A 21,916-nucleotide genomic window follows, 5' to 3' on the forward strand; every position below is an offset into this window, starting at 1 on the left:
CTCCTTTCAGCGCGTTCCCTCTGAATGCTTTTCCACTCACCCTTTACCGGACTCTGCCTAGCTCAGTCCTATCACTTCTGCTGTGTTCATAGGTCCTTCGCCACCATCTTGAGTGAAGGGGCTGTTTGTCATATGAGGAATGAGGAAGTGTTGCATTGTCTGTCCCATGTCACGTATTTCTGATTTTCCATTTCTGCTCTTTAGCCCCACCGCTTTATATCTTTCCTTTTATCACGTCAGACATGCCCGGTAAATCCATAGTTACTATCCCCTCGCTTTAAGAATCAAGTGACTTTTCAGTCTTCACCTGGGTACACGCTTTCCTCTATTAAAATATTTTTCAAAAGGTTCAGAAAAATGAGAGAAGAGGATAGCAATTACCAAATAAAGTGAATGCCAGCAAACTACTTTATCCCCCCCCCCCCCGAGGCTAGCATGTAGGTGAGGTGTTAGACAATACATGATGAACAGTGTTTTCACTTGTTGCAGGACTTGTAGGGGAATCTGGAGGGAATTCATGGCTTGGGAAGAAAGATCCCTTAGGAGTGCAGCGTTTGTTCTCTGCTTTTCTTTTTTGCTAGAAATCCTTGTATTACATAGCCTTTGGGTGACCAACAGTGAGGTCTGAAGGCCTGTGCAAGTGGTCATGGCTTTCTTTGTACTTGAAGGGAGCTAGGACTGTCTGATAAGCCAGAATTCTAGTCTTTCTGTATGTGTTCTTAAGTACAAAAAGTTTTTTTTTTTTTTAAATAATCATTCAGAGTAATAATGCATGTATTTCTTCTGAGATCAAGAAGAAAATAAATCTTTTATACTTTACTGTGTCTAGCTTTGCTTGAAAAAAGCAGAGTTTATAAAGATAGTTCACAAATGTAAGTAGGGCACGCATTCTGGGTAATCTTTTCAAATTATAAAAAATACACAGCTTAAAAAAATCAAAAAATGGAATAGAAGTCAAAGAAACGCTCTATGGAAAATTTCTTAAGATTTAGCAAATGACATTTTTCATTGCAGAAGTTAATAATTTGCATGTCTGAATTTATTCCAGTTTGTTTCCAGGTAATCTGTATTTACTACTTGCCTAGAAAAATCTTGCTTCTCACCTTTCAGCTGCTGCCTTTGGCATGGCAGATGTTTTTCCATGAAATGTTTAGTTTCCCCTTTCTTAAATACCCTTGAAAGGTGTGTGTGTGTGTATATATAAAAAATACATGTAGCACGAAACAGTACGGTGTAGGTACCTGCATCCCACTGCAAATAATTCGTAGGGTACAGAATTGACCTAATTCTGTTGCTGTTGAATTACGCGGAAGCAGTCTCTAGTAAGCGAGCGGTGAGGTTAGACCAGCTTTTTGTTGTTGGTTCTCTTAGCAGTGAAATCCATGTTAAAATCAATGGCAATTTACTGTTTTGTTCAGCTTCTGATAGCCACCATTTTGCATGCTTTTCACTTTTTCCAATACAGTTATTTTTTAGTATGAAATAATATTTTGTCAAATGAGAGGATCTTTTACTGTACAGGTGCTCACTATGACCTGAGAAAGACTGCTTGACAGGCAGTGTGGAGTCATTATATTTACCAATATAGCTAATTCAATGAAATTATGCATATATCGCTGTAGGAATTTTTAGGGGTATTGGGTAAAAGGAGAAGTGAGGTGGTATCATATGTGTGGGAGGGCAGTGAAGATGGGAGTTCAGCAGGTGGTCTACATTGCAGACTCGTGTTAAAATGTTGCCTGTGCTGAGAAAAATGGGTTGTCCCCTTGCCTTAAAGGATTAACCTTTATATATATATACATGTGTATCTGTTCATGTGGGGTGTAGGGAGGCCAGCGTAATGTTAAGTTTCAGTAAATCTATCTGCACTGTAAGCTCTTGCGAATGTTTTAAAGCCAGCTTATAGAGGGATGTTTTCTGGATTTTCAACAAGTGAGACTAGTGTCCCTTTATAGATGTGCTAAGTACATTCAGGAGACTTAAAATAACCCAACAAGTAGTATCGATCCTAATGCGGAAATTCCCCGTAAATCTGCAGCTTGTGTCCGTGAGCATCCTGGTGCTCATTGCCATTCGATTTAATCCTCCAATTTTCTCAGGGACGTGCTTTCTGGAAATCTCTTTTGGTTCTTTTAAATTATTAATGTCATTAAAATTTATAATTTTCTATCGTTACCTCTAGGAAAATAGAGATTTTAATGTGAAACATAATTGTCTCATTTTGCAATTTGTATTATGATAGTTGAGCGCAACTAGGGCGGATTTAAATATTCCCCTGAGTAAAATGGCAAGATACTACAAACCAGCTGAAGTTCTCTGTGTGCGGATAAATAAATTGATAAACGAATGCCGCAAATGACCAATACTTGTGTGCAAATAAACAGCTAAATGAACGCCACAAATTTTTCAAAGCTGAACTTCACCGTTGATATGCCACGCACACAGGAAAAAACTATTGTAAAGGAAAACCCTTTCATTCTGGAGTTGGGCAATGAGGACGCTACCAAAAGCTAATGGTCAAAGTTAGCCTTATGTCTGCTTCCCGAAATATTTTTTCAGGAGGCTTCCCCTCTTCCCAGGCGCTCAGTCTGATTTTGCTGCCTGAGGATGCAGCCTAGAGGGTTACGAATTAAAGCTGTCCCATAAAAACGTTTCTCCCTGAGACCCCGGTGGCAGAAGGCTCAACGCGCTGTGTGGTTTTACCGCCACTGAGCCCCAGGGCTGAGAAACCAAAGGCAGCAGCCATCTGGAGGGGTCTGTAGGCTTGCTGGACTGCGGCCGTGGCTCCCCGCAAGGTGACAGGGGCATCCCAGACTTCCCTAATAAGCCTCAAAATCTTTGGCTTCTTCAGGATTATATCTGTGTTCTAATTTTCCGGGTTTTTTCTCTGCAGCAGTTGGTCTATTGTTAACACAAAGGATTTCGTCTTCTGCGGAGTTAAAAAATCCATACCCCTAAAAAGGATGGGAAACTGGCAAAAGGAACTGAATGGAGCCAAAGCTGCAGTACTAGTGGACCGTAGCAAGTAATTATAATAACCCCACAGTCATTTCACTCAGTTTGACAGAGCGAACAGCAAGAAAACAAAATACTTACTTTCTTAAATGTTAAAAATAGGGGCCCACGCTCACTCCCGCTGACAGCACGTCACGAGGTGCCGGTCCCCAGTGATGGACAGGGTAAGGCCACCACTGCAGGCAGCTGTCAGCCTGGGCGTGCCCACCCTGGTGGCGGGTGCAAGAGCTGGGCTGGAGAGCAGCCCCCTGCGGATGGGGCACCCAGGCAGTGAGCGTGGCCGGCAGCGCTGCTCCCATGGCAAGTCCTGGCAGGGAATTGCCATTGCAAGCTGTACCGCTCTTGTGATTTCAGGGGTCAGCTACGCCCCTGATTTCCGAACTCTTTTTCCTACAGTAACAATTTTTCTTCTCCCCCCTCCCCCGTACAGAATACGTGAAGTGTGTAGGTCCCATGGCTTCAGCCACAGTGTAAGGGCAGTAAATGCAGGCTTTGCTCCAGACTGAAACGGGAGGCTGGGACGCGGGAAGGTCGGCAGAGCAGCTCTGAGACGCCAAGCCTGGAAACAGGAGCAGCCTGTCTGTCCTTGGGGCTTCCTTACTTCTCATCCCAAATTAGTCTGTATGAGGAAACTTGCATCCCTAAATGTTTCAGCTCCTTCTGTAGTTTCCCCTCTTGTTGATATCTTTTCCTAATTCAGGGAACGTCAAAGATTTAATTGCGTCATTGTCAGCCTTAGCTTGCAGAAGTGATCTGTTGCTCTTAGGGGAAAGGAAATTTCTTGTAAAGTTGTCCTCAGGCCCCTGTAAGTGTAAGGACCATCTTTCTTAAATACAGTTGTACTTTGCATTTGTGGTTTTGTTCTGGGGATGCAGTGAGGTTCTGTTAAGCCAACTCTCTTTCTGAATAAATGTGGTCTGGACGCCGGCTAAAGGCTCTTGTTCCTTATTTAAAACCTACTGAGACTATCCCTGTACTTTACAATGAGGACCTACCTCCCCAGAGCGTTAGGCTTGCCAAGGTAGATGGGACGGTGTTGAGCTCTTTTCTGTTTGAGATGATGCATAAAAAAAAATACTATCACTGCTATTAAACACAAAATAAGATTGTTTGGCCCAGACTAAATATGCGCGTGTGTAATCTTTTTCTTCCATTGTCTGTTGAGAAACATCTGTCGAATAATGAAAAGGAATATATAAAATGTGTGGATAAGTATATGCTTCTAAAAGACTGTCTCCATTTGCAGGAAATCACTGACAATGAAATATTAGAGTTGGTTCATAGTGCTCTGGGGAGGATGACAGTTATCCGGCAAATTTTCCCTCTCTCAAGGGACAACAATCAGAGGTGCATGAGGAACAACCACCGAATCTCATCGCTGCTGTGTGATCCCCAGGAAGGCTATCTTCAGATGCTGCAGGTCAGTAGCTGTGCCTGGCAGAAAGGTTCTCCTTAGGAATTTGACATGAGGTAGTTTTCTGTCTGGGTAACTTCAGAGGAGATGGAAGAATAAAATGAGTACACTTAGATTTGAACACGTTGCTTTTGGTCAACCTTTTCCTGGCTTAAGTTAATTTTGTTTTATTTCCCAGGACTGATGGCTTTGGATCTGATGTTATGTTTGTAAAGTACTAGCAAGCGGTTGTGCTGATTTTGGCTGATTTCCTCCTGTTAAGAACCTTGGTGGTGTTACTGCTTCTTATTATATTTGTGCCTATTAAACGTCTGATGTGAGAGTTCATCTCTGAGGATAACAGGACTCTGATAGGTACCGGGCTGTGGAGCGTTTCGTATTTAGTTAAATGGCCTGAATCCAGCTGATGTGTTCGGTCTGTCCCATTTCAATAGCCTCGGAAGTCTCTAGCAGCTGGTAATTGTCTGAACGTGTGAAATATGTGCTGCTAGTGCACGTTCCAGATTTTCGTAACAGATTTGACTTTGATGTAGGCAACATCTCGGGGCTTCTTGTGTTTTTCTTAAACTAATTTAAGTTTAAGCTTAATTTCAGGTGCCATTTCCAGGGATGGTACAATAATTGAAGTGTGAAGGCTTTGGACTTTCAGTGGGACTCTATGAGTCTGAGTTGCTTTAGATACTGTTAAGAATCTCATTCCTAGTACTGTGGGAGATGCTGGATAAAACATAAAACTTCGGAGAGCCTGAGATGTAAGCTTGATCAGAACCGTTTTATGGCAAATCAAGTCTTGCTCTTAGGTGGCACGCCTAAGGATGGGATGGCCGAATGTGGGAGGCGCCAGCGTGGGGCGTGGGGTGTGAAGGGCTCGGTCAGGCAGTGGGGAGCAGGCTGGCCGCTGCTGGGCCGCAGCAGCCCAGCGAGGCCGGGCCGGGGAGAGCGTCTTCCCCGGCATTTGCTACCTGTCGGCCTGACAGAGCTGCCGCAGTGCCCAGGGCAATGCTCCCGGCAGCCTGGAGACTGCGCTGAGGGGGGCACTAGCGAGACTCACCAGGAGAGACAGAGGCGGGGAAAGGCTTGCCAAGGAACCTCTGCGGGGATGTTTGGTCGTTGGGTTTTGCCCTACTAACAGGTTGTAGCTACAGAGACGGAAAGAAAGCCTTCAAGGGAGAGGTATGGATATTTCCACCTTGAAGCTCTGGCTGGCTCGCGTTCCCCCGTAGGCAAAGATTGAGAAGCGCTAATCCCGTGCGTTGCAGCTCTGACCACTGCTCTGTCCTTCCTGCACCAGGAGAAAGCCTGGTTTCCTCCTGGCCCAGAAAGAAAATGAGCTTTACTACTTTATTAGCAACTTGGAGGTATGCAGTAAGGAGGAGAAAAGCCGCTCGTTTCAGAGAGTCAAAGCGGTTTCCATCATGTTGAAAAATCTGTCTGTCCTGTACCAACAGATCACTCAAGGGGGAAACAGTCTTACATTATGGCAGGGTTTTGGATATTGCTGTCTATGCTGGCTTGTGCAAAATCGTACTCAGAGACTCGTCTGGAGGACTCTGACAGTCAACCTCTCGGAGCAAGTTGCTGTTTACTAAACCAGTAATTGGTTTGTTAGCATGAATAGCCTCACTCCCTTCTTCTAAACTGACAAGGACCCGTTAGGAACGTAAACACCCTTCCTATTGCTTGACACGTGTGGGCCTTGAGAAGCAAAACATCCTCAGGGTTCAGATTTTTGTCTTCCAGAAATACTATACCACCATAGAAGCTGTCATTAAAAGGATGGAGTAGTCATGTGCTGCTTTGCCCATTAGTTCCTTCTCTCTGAAGGAGCTTCGTTCTCTCTGAACTAAGAGACAAGGAAAAGGTGCAAGGAGGGTGCTCTTTCCTCTCGGGGCGGCAGATAGGTTGCCTTCTGGAAGTCCGTTCCAGGGTTTCCGTGTCCAGCCCCACTGGAGGGAAATATGCTGAAAGGTGAAGGATATCGTGCGCTGTTACCAGTCTCTCAAGTCAGCCCCCTCCAAATGATCCTGAATTACCTTTAGGTTTCTGCGGATTGAATACAGGATGCTCTTAGCATGTGCGGTTGTATCTGAAGTGTTCCGTATCTGCCTCTTTTTTCATAGATGTTGCCAAAACATCTTAAATAACACCTTGTGGGCACACAGCTCATACTTGTTGCTAAATATGACTGATGTGTTATTAGTGGCCCTTCGGTTCCGGTACTTCCAATCTTCTGTTTCCTCTCTTCTGCTTAAAAAAAATAGTTTTGCCCTTTTGCAGTACAGAAGTACATCTCTAAATTACCCTGTTGCCGGAGGCTGCAGTAGCTCCCAGCTCTGTGTCAGCGGCACGAGTCCACCAGCAGCAGTGACCACCTGCTGGGGCTCAGGCCTTGCACCGCTTTGAAGTTGTTTGATTAACACCGGTTTGGAAATCCCTGGCGCGTTTTCCCTCGGGCAATTTCATATTAATGATTCTTTGTTGTCAAGGTTTCTTACCAGCTATTGTTGGTTAATTATTTATTTAACGACTTGGAAGAAGAATAAGCAAATCTCTGTCAGCTTCCGGCTGTGAGGTTTTATAGGGGAGAATTTAGTGTTTTTAACAAGCTGGTAAAGAAAGAAACATTTATGTCATGGGTTATTAACTTTGTTCTGGCTAAATTAATGAAAATCTTTTTGGAACAATTTTGTTCTCAGTATCTTTAGTACCGTATCCTGGAAAGTTGTTTTTCAGTGGGTGATCATTCCCGCTTGGCATGCTGACAAGGCTTTTAAAGATCAGGCTGTTCTGCAAACTCATCCAAAAACTCATCTGTTCTGAATGCTTTGCGGAAATCCAATCTTATTCCATCAACCCACTTGTCAAAATTTTGCTCATGCCCTTATTTCTTGCGCGTATAATGTACCCAGCTGGGTTTCTGCTTCAGCTGGAGAAGAAGCTTTATAAAGTTTCCCATCTTGGTCGTTTTACTTGAAATCAGAGGACTGTAATTATTTCTTGTCTTATTCTTCATATGTGATTTTTCTGTGTCCTTTTCTTCTGCCTTTTCACAAGTGGAAAGGCGGTAATTTAGACCTTGTTCTCTTCTGCTGGCGATGAGCGTCCTGTGGTTGCAGCCGTCAGCGTTGTCAGTACTGGCTCATCTGGAAAGATAATACTTAAGTACCTTTGGATCAGAGAGAGATTCAGTTAGTCATAGGTATTCCTAGTACGTACCCCTGCATGGCATTTTAATGTTGCTCACCAGTGTACAAGAGGATTACTGCTGTTAAGCCATTTAGATCATCTCAGAAATAGTTTTATGTAGTAAATCGAAGAAATTTTAATGCATCATCAGCTTCCTCTCTGCAACACTTCTCCTTTAAATACTGGTTTGAAGCCTGTCTACAGACTTGGATTTGTGATTGAGATCCTCTTCTTTCTCCGGATTCTTTCTGATTAGTTATGAAACCAAGAGCTTTCTACTGGTAATTTTTTTTAAAGAAAGATCCCCCTTTAGAAATGTGGTTGTCTTGCAGTTCTTTGCTTCTCGTGTTTATTATTTATACAGTTAATAGGTTAAATCTGTGTGAGACCACTTTTATTTAAAGCCTGTTACAGGCATCTGATGTGCATAGGGCATCTGGCATTATTTGACGTGAGCCGAAATACATAGTAAGATTAAAAAGGCAAAAAGAAGAAGAAAACCCCAGCAAACTGTGTCACAAATACAAGGAGGTTATTTCCCGTAGGATTCAGAGTCCCGCCTCCCTGCTTTAGAACTGTTCCAAGCGTTACTTGGACATATTTGAAGAGTAGATGTTGAGAAGCGTGGGAGGGTATTCCTTGAAGCAGCTCCTCTTCTCCATGTGAAGACATAATCTCATTCTTCAGGGACTTGACCATCAGCTATCTCTGTAGGCATCTCTTAGCACTTGCTCCTTCAGAGCTGCGTTTTTAACTTAGGAGACGTCTTCTCTTTGGGAAGTACTGCAGTCTAACTACAGTACATGCAGTTATTCATTGCAGATGTGTTTGGTGGCTTAAACATGGTAAGGGCCTGATCCTGCAGTTTTATGCAGCTGAGCAGCCTCACTGTCGTTTGACCTATTTACACTGCTCTTACTAGTCTGCTGTTAAGTGCTACTGGAGGCAGTAAATATTAATTGAGCCCTATTAAAAAATCTCACAGAGGACTGATGAGCCACGCTTTCCTCTTTCCTTTCGTCGCAAACCTGTATTTGCACGTCTCTTTAGCAAAGTCTAATTTGGACATTCAGTCATGATGAAACTGCCTCTGAGCACTGCAAGAATGAAAAGTTGCCTTAAATTGATCTCAGGGCCCATTGCAGGGCAGGATCTCTCCCTGAAACCGTATGTCATGTCCTTCATACAAGGCATGTTAGCAGAAGAGCTTGTAAAAATAATCTCACTGGCCCGGTGAGATTTTGCCAGCAGCCTGGAGGCTAGAACCCAATGGAATGAGCTTTTCCTCCCTACTTGGACTACCTCTTTTGGCCATGTGGCGTTTCTTTATATCGGTTTGCATAATTGGATATTTAATTGAATGTTTGCTCAGTGCTTTATCAAGGAGCAAACAACAGTGGCTAGAAGCAGGTACTTCCAATTTTTTATTTTTAAGGCCTATGAAACCTAGCCTACACCTGTATTTATTTACATGTGGTGTAGTATAAAACAACAACCTTGTTGTAGTCTATTTTGCGATTCCGGTATTATCGGCCATCCTCCGTCCTGACCCTTAGTGGTGCTCCGCTCTCTTGATCAAGTGCCTCCAGCTAGACTTGCCTGGGATGGTCAGTGTTAGCTTGCACCAAATTCTCGAGACGTTTAGTGAGGGAGGCCAGTGCCTGCAGCTGACAGGCTCGAGCATTACGGATCGGCTCAGGCCTTGTAGTGCTGTTAATGTGTTGTTACAAAGCGTATCGAGTAAGAAGCCACTCATAATTACGATAAATACTCAGAAGAGATGAAGGACAGTGGGCGTTCAGAGAATATAGCCTGTAAGGAGGGAAAAGAACGGTATGAGATTCGTAATTCAATACAGAGAGAAAAACTCGACAAGGAAGTAGAAGCTGGTTATCAATTAAAAAAAAAAAAAATGTCTGCGTGCAGTCTTCTGAGGAAATCTTAGGAAGCCCCATTGTGTGCAAGACTTAAAATTAGAATGGACAAAGCACTAAATAATGTGCTAGTAAAATTCCTTACTGTTAGAGAGATTGACTAAATGTACTAGTGAGATCTCTTTCCTGTGGTTTTATGAAAGTTTTATTCAGGCTTTCATTTGCCTCAGTGATAACGAATAGCCCTTTGGAAGTATGAAGCTGACATTTGAGTCTTTAATGAAAGTTTGTTTTTTGACTCTGGTTTCCTCACAAATGCCAGGCTGCTGGCTGTGATTTGGTTCTCCGTGAGCAAAGAAGTATTTATTTAAACCATACCCATCTGCAGAGTCTCACAATGGGATCTACAAACTAATTTAAGAAAATGAAATAGGTCACTTTGTCAGTCTCTTCCCCCAACGATATCCGTGTAAGTTTGTCATGATACCGTAAGTAAACCGTCAGTCTTTGCCGCTCCTCAAAAGATGCGTCCCGTCGTTAGAGACGTAAGTATGTGACTCTGCTTGGCGCTACCTGGACTCTTGAGAGGAGAAAGCAGCGTTTCAAGCAGGCTGCTGCGTGCAGGCGCAAGCACAGTGGTCTCGCCCCGGGGGGTGATGCTGGCAGGGCCGCATCCGGCCCCGGCTCCTCTCCCATCTGCTTCTGCCTGGAGCCGGCTGCTGCGGCTGCTCGTGGCCAGCGCTTGGCAGCAGCGGGGTACGGAGGCCCAGCTTGTCTTCCCAGCTGGTCTTTTCAGTGGCCTCGTCTGGCCAGACTTTGGGCTTTGTCAGCAGCGTAGAAGCCGCCCGTAGGCGTGGCGTGGGGTCAGCCACGGTGCCTCGCCGTCCTTCCCAGAAGAGCGCTTGCCTATGATTAAGGCTTCTGAAGGAAGTAGACGTTACCATCATACATCGCTTTAAAAGTAAAGTTGCGCTGGGAAATTCCCTGAAAGTAACGTGAAAAAACTCTCTATGAAGTGATATTTAATAGTACGCTAAGGAGAGATTTCCATTCTCTCTGAAAATTTCTGCTCTGCCTCTACTAGTGCATGGTGGAGTCTTTCATCATTGCAAAATAAATGTTCCTAATGTCTGAAATAATTGTCAGAATATATACCAGAACATGCCTAAAATTACTCACGTACAGTGAAAACTCATTAACATGCTGGAGAAAGAGTGGTGTTTTCTAACTGATACTTCATAGAATTACAGCTCTTATTGATGGTGATCATTCTTCTAGCAGATGGGTCAAAGAGCACTTCATTACAGTTTTAATACCTCCAGCTCTTACAGCTCTTGGCAATCGAGAGGAACGGAAAATTAGAGTTTCTTCCTCCAAACAGGGCAAAAATGAAGCACTTCTATTTTCTAATCTAGGAGTTTTTGTTATAGGAAAGGGAATCCCTGCAGGCAGATACGTGTCCTCCCCTCCTCTGCTCCCCCTGCGCGTATGTAAACAGGGGCAATGAGAAGTGCAGCGAACGCAAAGGAGGTGATTCTGTTGCCTGATTTTTGCCACCTGCTTTGCTTCCAATTCTGAATGCTGCTTGAGGTCTAATTTCCGATTTTGCTGTTTCCTCTTGCTTCAGACAGCAAGAGTGGAAAGAGGATATAGCTGATCCCTTCAGTGCCTCAAAAATTCACTTTCACGGGTCGTTTTTGTCTGCAACGGGAGTTTGATAGTTGGCTGAAAATAGAAATGTGTTTGTACTTGCAGTAACAAGCGTTTACAGGCCTTATCTGAGGAACCCTTTCTGCTTTCACGGTGTCACTGTTCTGAAGGTTGCAGCAAACTCGTGTTGTTGCAAATACACCCTGGTACCTATGCAGGAGATGCTGGGGGAAGCCGTTTTTCTTCTAAAATACAGTGACTGACGGCACCCTTGACAGAGCTTTAAGTATTCAAGTTAATAGTAGCATGTGCTGTGAGCACGATTGTTCTGACTACCTTGCTTTGATGAAGCAGCACAGGCCTGTGGAATTTTTGATGTATTAAAAGGAATGTCGTAGAAAAGAAAGGAAATAAAGAAAAATATTGCAGCAGTGGACGTACTGTGAGATCAGGCCAGAAGTTCTGTGTCTTGTTGTGAGGAACTTTTTGTCTATGAGAAAATAGACACGTAGGAACAAAGTCAGGCAGAAAGCGCATACGATTTAGCGAAGAGGAATGTATTTGAGGAGTTTAAATACTTTTATTTTTCTGCCCCCAAAAGAAATTTGTGAAAAAAGAGAAGATAAAAATATAACTTGCAATAAACAGTAGTAGAAGACAGCACAGTCCCTTTTTGAAATACTGTTAATTGCTTGTACAGAACAAACAGACTTCCGTTTTTAGCTTTCTTTTCCCTCTCATTTTTGCAGACTGTGGAAGTGACCAAAAAACCCAACTGGTAGGTTTGAAGAGAGGACTTGTTGGGCTGTGCTGACACAACACTACTCAGGCATAAGATCAGACCCAGCACCGTTCTTCTGTTTTCTGTCGTAAAGCTCGTTCCCGTTTGGAGTTAAGCAAAGACATTCCCTCTTACTGTTGATTGTTCAGGGGCTAGATTTCCTTCCGTGTGCTACGTAGGATCCAAAGGATACTATTTTCTAAGTTACCAGGGTGTTTTGGTTTGTTCTTGATTATTTTTTGCGCTTCGAAAAAGGTACTCTTGGCCTAGAAGACTACCAAAGCAATGCTATAATATAAGCATCCTCCCTTCTCTTGTTTTAAATAAACTCTCAGTTTACACACTGAATTTTGATCACTGAACAAAAGCAGATGCTTTATTTTAGGCAGGTGTTTTAAAAGTTCTAGCCTTAGTAGGGCAAGTTTCTCTATTTCTTGTTAAGTGATGACTTAACTAGCAGAATCACCAAACATAATGTTGAGAAAAAGGTTGTTTTTGCAATGTTACAAAGACAGCTTCACTTGTGGAGATTCTGCTGCTGTTTTTTTCCCGGCTGGCACATTTTCTAGTTGAAAAAAGTGTTGATTGTGTGAATAAAATTCAGCTTACTCTTCCGTAGAATATTGACTCTGCAATGTGAATGACACTAAAATGGAGTAATGTATATATACATGTTTGTTTGCTTTTTTACTGGAATAAACACTCAGAGTATGATTATGGGAAGAGAGGCGTTTCGCTAATAAAAATTACCATATAGTCCCTGTTCAGAGGAGGCTTGCGGTATAAAGGAAGGGGAACAGGAGGTCCCAGTGGAGCAGTGCATAGAACAGGGTGCGCGCAACAGTCTGTCCACGGCAAAAAATAACTTGCTGTGTGCTCGTCAGTGTTTTCTGTCTTCATGCACGTCTCCAGATATATGACAGGAGGAAATAGATTGTATGAAACTCCTCTCGTGGGGACTCTTTCTTGCTGTCGCTCAGTTTGTATCTTTGTTTTCCAAGGCAAATAATGAGAGAGAACGGTGCTACAAAATCAGTTATGGTTCAGCTACAACGTACGGACTAGCTTGGTAAACAAACACTTGCTGTGTTTTGCTCTGCAGCATAGGGTAGTTGAGCTGGGTTCGTGCTCACGTAGGCCGAGGTGCTCAATCAGTTCTCTCAAGCATGTGGTCCAATATACACGGAAAACCACGTAAGACTTGTGAGGGTCTTGGAGGTCTTCTCTAGGAGTGCAACGAATAGACAGAGAGGGAAAGCAGTGCACCGAGGAGGAGTGGCATGTACGTCCTACGTTTTGCCCTAGAGCTCTCTATGGGCAAACTAGGAAACCTGTTTTGGGGAGTGAGGCCACAGTTTTCTAGGACATGACTAGATCGGGACCAAATGGAGAAAATACGAAGCGGCTCTGCTCTGTCGCTGCTCCGAGGCAACTTCACGTGAGTTGGCAGTTAGGAGTGGGGATCTGAAACAAACTTGAGTGGCGAGCTGAGAGGGTCTGCCTCTCATTCTGGCACAGAAGAAACTGCATTTTTCCTTATGCATGTAAAATCTGTTTCGAAACAAGCAGGATTTTCCTGTGGAGACTAGCTTAACGTGGAAGAAGAGAAGTGCCCCGTTGAATAATACGGATTCGCTTGATTGCTTTATTTTAAAGTTGTTTGGCAAATATCTCAGAGTAGGGAGACAAAAGCAATTGAGGCAAAGAGACTTAACACAGTCAGAGGCTTAGTTGCTGGGACTCTTCTCATTAACTCTTTTTTAAGTACTTAATTTCTGAAAAAGAGAGGAAATCCAGAAAGTGGCTGCTTTGGAAACTCTTTTAAGAGGATAAGTGTTAGCTGGATAAAATACTGAGTGTGAGAGAGATGTGGCCTGGTTTGTTGAGAGAGGCTGAAGGGGGGGGGGGGGGAAGAGGGAAAGAAGGGCAGTATGAAAAATTAGCAATGAGCATGTGGGAGAGATTCTCAGTGATGGTATCTCACAGGTTTTGCATTGCTGTAGCAGTAAAATCCCTTTCTATGATTAGTCACTTCCAATTCTTGTCAAATAAGTGGGAATCCTCAACCCTGTTTTTGTGTATTTTCTATTTTGTTGCTTTTGCATTGAATTTTTGTTTATGTATTTTTATTAATATTTATTTATACTAGAAGATTTTACAAAGTGACTAAGTTCTAAATTTCTGTTGAGCTCCAGAACAGGAACCTTTTGTTTCTGAAGATTAGGACCTTAAGATGATATCAGAAGTTAACCTGGAGCCAGTGATGGGACAGTGATGAATGTTTAATCTTTTCGCAGCTGAGTGACGTTTTACAGGAGGTTTACAGCTGCATTAAGTCCCAGCGGTAGACCTCTTCTGGTCTCCAGGCACCATCTTGTCCAAAGCCAAAGAGAAATCCAAAGTGTAAATGGCACATGTGTGGATCCCTGTGGCTGAGGCCTTCAGCTAGGAGATTTTTTTTTTTTTTTTTTTTTTTTTTTTGTAAAAAGGCTGTATCTTGCAACTGAACAGAAACTAAGAGGAATGCCTGTAAATTCTTGGAACCCATGGAGAGTATCACATTTTTTTCCAAAGGACTCCTCTCAACCGATTTCCATTGGTTAAGTTTTACCACTTACAGTGGATACCACCACGTGTCAAGAATCTGATGTTTGTAGTCGTAGCCGTGTCTTGGTCTGAAGAATGAAAAACATAGTGGAGTGTTACTAGTGTGTTGTTAGCACTAGAGCCTTTGTCATCAGTTATTGCTCTGGTTATCCCTCATGTAATTTGAAGAATAAGAAAGCTACATTCAGTAGCTCCGTAGAAATAGAACCGAAATCAGTCTCTGTTCTTTATATTTGATGGAGAGAGTCCATGAGACCAAAATAACATTGCCATTTATCCTCCCTCTGTACTAAATACATGCTGTAGCAGTAGTTTTTGGTAAAAATCTCTTTTTTCACCTTTTGCTGTATTTTTATGCCAGAAATTACAAAAACATTGCTAGAATGAGCAAAAAGGGTAAGAGAGTGATTCTATTGCCTCCTTTTCTCCTTACTGAAATGACTGACCAAGTAACAGTCCTTGTCCTATATTGAAGGATGACCGTATTCAAATATAAACTCGCAAGCGAGAAGGAACTGGGCTGTTTTAAGTCTTTCTCGTACTGCATTACAATGGCACAGGTGGTGTACAGGCAATGCAAGCGCACTACCGTCCCTTTGCCGGAAGAACCCAGCTGGCAGGCTGCGTAAAAGAAGACGGGAGCGAGCACTGGTATATATCTTGCTGGTATATTGCCTTGGCTGTTGAACATGTCAAACATGCTAAGCTTTTTGTTTGTATTTGCGTCTTTTTGGTTTTGTTTTGTTTGCTTCCTTATTTTTACAGTTTCTCTGAAAGGGTGCTCAAATAAAGAAAGAGGTTCGTTGTTGTTGTTGTTTGCAGGTTTCCAATCTGTACCTGTACGACAGCGTGCTCATGCTGGCCAACGCTTTCCACAGAAAGCTGGAAGACAGGAAATGGCACAGCATGGCCAGCTTGAACTGCATGCGGAAATCCACCAAACCCTGGAATGGGGGACGATCCATGCTGGAGACTATTAAGAAGGTGAGAATAGACAAACTGAGGTTAGCAATTGAAAGAGTGCTTTCAGTTCTACTTGGGATGAGGTTTTGAGAAGATTTTTGACCTCCATTTAACTTTTCTTTGATTTGTTCCAAGGAAATTATTTACAACTGCTACAAATGACTTACAGTTATGGAACAAGCAAATGATTTATTGCGGTCAAATTACGCACACTGCTTTGTTGCTCCAGTGGTGTGTGTTCTCCTCTTGTTGCTATCGTTGCTACTTTCTGTAGAAGTAATGTGATTAGAAATAGGCATGGAGATTGATATGTGCATGCATCATAATGATTTCCCCGCGAGAAGAACCTTCAGTAGCTTGTGGAGTCAACCAACAATAAAGTTTAAGACTTGTGTTCAAGGTACTGCAGCTCAGCTAGCTTCATAATTTAGCTGAGCATCTGTTTGTGTGTGTACTGCAGCCCAGTAAAAAAAGGCATGTGATTTAGCTAAATTCTCACTGAAAGTTATGCTGGCTTGCAGTGCATTGAATTACTCAAGTATGGACAATACTGTAGCCTTGCAGATGCATGGTAACGTCTTCTGTGAAAGATATTTGATCAGAAATAGGAACAGAAAAACATTCATTTTTTACTATACTAACTTAAGCAATTCTTTAGAAAAAACAACCTCTTTATCATTGCCTATATATTGATGAATGTTTCTGCTCTAGTGAAAAGATGTGATTTGAACAAATGCTCTGTTATGCTCTGACAAGTCCTTATAACACTTCTTTGGTTGCCTGGTTAACTCAATATCTAGTGTTATTCCAAGCTGCTTTGCTGCAACCCCAGAGTCCGACTTGGTGATGCTTTTACAGGGAGGTTTAAAAATGCAAAAAAAAAAAAGATCTTTTCCTCGTGTCTCACTTGATAGCGCACAAGGCATCACTCCTTCTGCTGGACCGGGAGTTCATGCCTTTGTATTCAACTCCAGACCTGCCCTCACCAGCTGTGCTGAAAGGGCTGTTTGCCTCTGGCCCCACCAGGGTCCCTCCTGCTTGTCTTTGGGGTCCAGCTCGGTGAAGGATAAAGACCTGAAGGGTGTTTCGTTTTTTTTGTTTGTTTTTTGTTTTTTACATTAAACAGTGGATGTGTCAGTGGTAAATTAATTTTCTCAGAAAATTAGTTTCTTTTGTCTGAGGCTGTGTTTGAGCTCCTGAAGAATGCAACTGCCAGGTTTAAATTCCCTGTAAACGTTTTCAAAGCGATTTGGCATATCTTCAATAGAACGGAGTGTTTATAACGGCAAATTTGTTCTATTCTAAATTCTATAAAAATTGTTTCCTTAGGGCCATATAACTGGGCTTACTGGCGTTATGGAGTTCATAGAAGATGGCGCCAACCCCTACGTTCAATTTGAGATACTGGGCACTAGCTACAGCGAAACGTTTGGCAAAGATGTGCGGAGGGTAAAGATACGCTATTTCTTTCTCCCTCTTCCCCCCCCCCCCCCCAATAATATACATTCTACTTCACAGGAGGAAATGTTATTCTCTAAGAACGAGTTAGTGCTTTTGCTCACACTACAGAAGTAATTGACTATAAAAAATAATATTTTCTAATTTCTTACGTGCTTTTAAATCTTGAACGCTAATTTTATACTGGTAGGCAGGAGACCCGCAAATTGTTCTCACATGCGCACTGACGTTACAGTGCCATAACAATACTGTGAGCGAACTAGCAAAGACGACAGAATTCTGTGTTGATGTTTTTTCATGTAAATTATGGTATAATTGATAGAACTGACACTTGTCTTACTAAGGAAGTTAACTGAGGCTGTAAATTATCTAAACAAACAGATGTTTCAAAGCAGAGCTACTGTAAGTATTTGGGGGTGGGGGAAGGCCCTAGAGAAAGTAATTTCAGAGGTGGAGGACGTCACGAAGTAAAGGATGACATACCAGTGCGAGCTGGTGGATCAGGACAGCCTGAAATTAGCAGGCAGTTAGAGTGGTTTCATGGGATCGTTAACGTAAACCCGTCGTGTTCTGAAGAGGCTACCTAGGACGTCTTCATACAGAGAAGATGCTCCAAAAAAACATGAAACTGTATTGAACAACTGAGTTTTGGTTGGAACCCCACCTACGAGTGTCCAAGGAAGGATGTGGCTATACTGGGTTGTATGGTTGAAATACTAGCGTTGCCACTATGTGGTTAACGGTACCTGCATTAAGCAGAGTTGAGCAAAGAGACGGAATTCTGAGCAGAACTGAAGTTTATCGAAGTTTTCGTTCCTCGTTTGACCATTTGTTTCTATGTTTCATTTTGAATCACCCAAATTACACCAACCTAAATGTTAAAATGAACAGAGGACTTGTCTGTACATTATCGTCTTAAAAAGTTCAAGCCGAGATTCTTTTAGAGTCTAACTTTTAGGCTGGGCATGAGGATTCTGGACCAAAGGCTTGCAACGGCTATTAGGAATGCAACGGAAGGAAGAGAAGCATTTGAAATGTGTAAAGTTCTAGGTCCTGTAGTTGAAAAGCCTCTCAGGAAAAAATGTCTCTGAAGACTTTAGACTGACCGGGCACTCTCCTGTATTGTAATGATAGGGAAAAGGCTGTTTCTCAGTCCACTTCACTTCATGTCTAGAAATTGTCTCCTGCGAATGAGGAAGTCTCACTTTTGTAGACTAGCTGAATGATGAGAAATCAAGGTCACTTTGGAAACACTGTTGTCTGTGGAGCGTCCTACCATGTGTCCGGCTGACCACTCCAGAAAAGCGTGAGTCTGCTGTCAGTGCTATATTATTCTGGCAGATTCCTGGGATACCGTGGGGCAACTTGACTTCTGTTCCATTTTGATAGAAATTTCCCCAGTGATTTTGAGTAAGTCACATACTCGGTTTGTGCTTTGACTTTTCCCTTTCAGTAAAATTGGTGTAATTACCAGTTAGAAGAGGTTTGAGGCTTCAGAGGGAAATTATGATGTGTGAGTATACGTTATCACTTTTAGTAGAGTGTACATTTCATATCTGGTAACATGTATACAAAAGCTCTCGCTTCAGTGTGTGCGGCACACGCTGACCAAGCTGGGATGTAATCCAGATGTGTGAAGTGGAGCTAACTAAAATATCACTCAAAAGAGACAGCAAGGCAAAGAAATGGGAAAAATGACTAAATGGGAAAAGGACTAAAATGACTGAATGGATACTGTACAGATCATTTTTGATCCCTAGTTTATTAATGTGGGATGAGTTTGTTAATATAGGAAGGCTCTTTGGATGTCAAATGCAGAACCTCATACTGCTCCAAAAATGAAAGGGAGTAAAATTCAGAATGCATAAAAGCTACTAGCTGTGGAATACTCCTCCGAGCTTAAAAGGAAGTTCTGAAAACGATCCTTTTAGCCTAATAGATGGAGGGAGTGAAAGATCAGCAGTGTGCTAGAGCCACATACCCCAGAGTATTGAGAAGAATTTGGAAGAGATGATATTTCTCAGAGCAAAGCTACCATGGAACCGCTGGAATTCAATTATTTTGACAAGCTGACTTTTTATTATTGCAGCAAAGATGTGTTACAGCTCAGGAGTACTTTTAAAAGCTCAGAAAGTCATACTTTTCCTCTTTTATATGACTCGAGTAAGAGATCAGTTCTGTTTTATTATCAGTTGTTTCCATATCGTAATTTCCTCGGATGCAGCTGTGGGGAGGGACGCGTTTTTCCTGAAGAACAGAGGACCTTTCTGCCTGCTTTTCCTTTCCTCTTTATGGAGAGCTTCTGCATTTATTCATCCCTGCCCTGACCCTGCAAAAAGCCTTCAGGGTTAGGATCTGTGACAGGATGAAGCAAAAGAATATAACATTGAGTATTGAGCCTTATGGGGAAGTCAGTCAAAAACTAACGTACCATAAGACTCGACATCTCTTACAAAGTTTCTCGGGGATCATTTCCACCAGAAGACTCCTAGGAGGATGTCCGAGGTAATAACCTCTGTGTGCCGGGAATTCCCAGGGCCTTTTTGTGGCACATCTTGGCACTTCTGAGTTGTCCTGAGTTCTGTTCTTTCTGCAGACAAAATTGTATTTTTCATTCCACAATCGTGTGATAGAGTTTCGAGTGCAAGTAAACACACTTTTCCTTTTTCTGTGTGCCTTCTCCTTCCTTCCCCAATTCTAACGCTATGTTCCTGTGGCAAAGGGTGATAGGGGCTCTTACAGCTTTTGTTTATTCTGTTTTCCATTGTTTGAGCAGACTTTAGTGATGGGGAGACTTCAGAAAGTGATCCAGTGCCTTTCATTTAAACATAAAATCTTCCAATCAAAAACATCTTTTGAGAAGCCAAGCCGTAGTTCCAAAGCACAAGGTAAATCCGTTAGGGTCTATCACCTTGGTTTTCAGAAGACTCGGGTGATTGCCTTCTGTCCACTGTGTGCATGTGGAGGTTGAGAAAGCATGGTATACTCATGCTTTAAAAAAAAAAAAGAGATTAGTGTGGTGGTCTAACAGGGCATTTTGAAGTTGAAGGATAGGGTTTTTAGAGACACTGGAAAGCCTTAAATGCCTAAGAGTTGATGATTTCCGGTATGATTTAAATTCCTAAAGCCTGTGAACACCTTTACAAATATCAATCTGAGCATTTGCATATTTAAAAAAAAAAACTAGAGATGAAGAGATATGGGAGCAGTAAAAAGTCTAAAACAGAGTCTGTTGAAAAGAAAAAAGGAGGAAACTCTAATATCTAATGCCATGCTAATGCTTGAAATAAAAGGAAATTTCAGAGACAAAGAATGAAAGAAATACAGAGGATATATAACTTGGAAAAACAAGATCAAGTGGTACAGAGTGTTGAGGTGAAGCCGAAGGAGCAGCTAGGACGTGGCTAATAGCCTATTATGCTCAAAGTCCTTTTGAGACCTTTGGGGTTTTCATTTGGAGCTGATTTAAAAAAAAAAAAAAAAAAAGTCTTTTCATTTCACCTCTTGCGTCCACCTCCCATGCTAAGGGTGTCTGCATCGAATTCACCAGCAGTCTTAGTTACTGTAATTGCAGGGTTATGCACCGTCCAAGGCTCTTGCTGTGAATTTAAAGAGCTACCATGAAGTCTTTTTTTCTTTTTTATTTGCCCTTTACTCATTTTATTTATTTATTTTTTAACCCACAAGGATAGGAAAAGCTTCTCTATTGTTTGTTATTTTTAATGTCTTCTAGCTTAAGCTTTCTGAGCCTTCGGTTAACTCCCAGCGCTGCCAGTGGCTGGGTGACGGTTAAAAAGTCACTTTGCATTGTTGACTCATTTTCCTATCTGTAGTATGGAGTTGAGGGTACTTGCCTGCCTTGTGAAATGTTTCGAACTGTAAGGGAAAAAAGGGCTGTTGCAAAGGCATTTAGCTGTTATCATCAATGAATTTAATGAATCGTAGTACTGAAGAGCCATGTATTCCCACGTGTAGGAGAGACCACCCCTTCAGAGCTTGTCTGCAGTTGTCAGTGGAGAAATATGTCCCGCTGTCGCAGGACAGGGAACCTGACATGGGAAGGGAAGTCAGGACTGCCATCATGTCCTCCCTAGTGGACAGCTAGGTGATTAATTGTTATTAATGGAAGCCTTGCTGTAGCATTCTGAACATCTGAGGCTGTACATTCTTCTTAGGTTTCTGCACTTGGGTTGAATGCCACACAGAAATGTATTTTAATGAACCTGTAGTGAGAGGAAGGTTAAGGGAGTCAGGACCCCCTAAGGGAGGGTGCTAATCCTAGCAGTCACTAACTCAACGGGGAACTCTTGGACCTATTTCTTCTCATTCACCCATATAAAAAGAGAGTATAATAGCCACTAGCTGCCCTTGCAGGGATGTGATTAGGCTGAGTGAGTTAACGCTTGTAAGGAGCTTGGAGATTATCTTCTCCGTCGCCACCCTTGGCATCGAGATTTTCTGCGAGTGTGAAACGCTGATGTTTTTTTAGCGTGTTTTACGACAGGGATCGTATTTGCTCTTTAAGCCTTCTGCGTTTCTTTCCCAAGCTGGCTGGAAGGAAGGCAGAATTAGCAGTTTACACACATGCTGTGTTTCATAAGAAACATTCTGTTCAAAATGATAACGTTAAGCACTGGTTATTCATTTATGTCGGTTCGTATGTTTTCATTTATTTATTTATTTTAATTGGCTTTTCTTGAAATACCATCTGCTTCATAAACGCTCAATATTTCCTTCAGCACTGTTGAGGCAGATCGCAGAAGTAAGTAGTTTTCTGATACACTTTACGTTTGTTGAAACCTCGTTTCCGAAATCTGATGAAGTGCTTCAAATCTGATTGTGAGCTACAGAAGGGTTTCATCATCGTCATGATAAGAAATCCTTTGCTTTTTATTTGTTAGAAGTGAACTGTATTTTTAGGGGTCTGCAGTATTAAGTGCTTTCACCTGTAACAATATAGCCGAGTTG

At 42.4% G+C, this 21,916-nt stretch overlaps 1 protein-coding gene across 7 annotated transcripts in view; it reads left to right on the plus strand.

Moving 5' to 3' along the window:
- Positions 1-21,916, plus strand: part of GRID1 (glutamate ionotropic receptor delta type subunit 1) — a 605,033-nt gene that overhangs the window by 485,179 nt on the left and 97,938 nt on the right. For 6 of the 7 annotated variants that reach the window (XM_068950711.1, XM_068950715.1, XM_068950709.1 and 3 more), the window contains 3 exons: positions 4,262-4,435; positions 15,350-15,511; positions 16,820-16,939. In XM_068950711.1, the coding sequence (XP_068806812.1) occupies positions 4,262-4,435; positions 15,350-15,511; positions 16,820-16,939 (456 nt within the window). The remainder of the gene's footprint in view (positions 1-4,261; positions 4,436-15,349; positions 15,512-16,819; positions 16,940-21,916) is intronic. The other variant, XM_068950710.1, reaches the window with a different exon arrangement.

This window comes from Struthio camelus, chromosome 7, assembly GCF_040807025.1.
Source record: "Struthio camelus isolate bStrCam1 chromosome 7, bStrCam1.hap1, whole genome shotgun sequence".
NCBI lineage: Eukaryota > Metazoa > Chordata > Aves > Struthioniformes > Struthionidae > Struthio > Struthio camelus.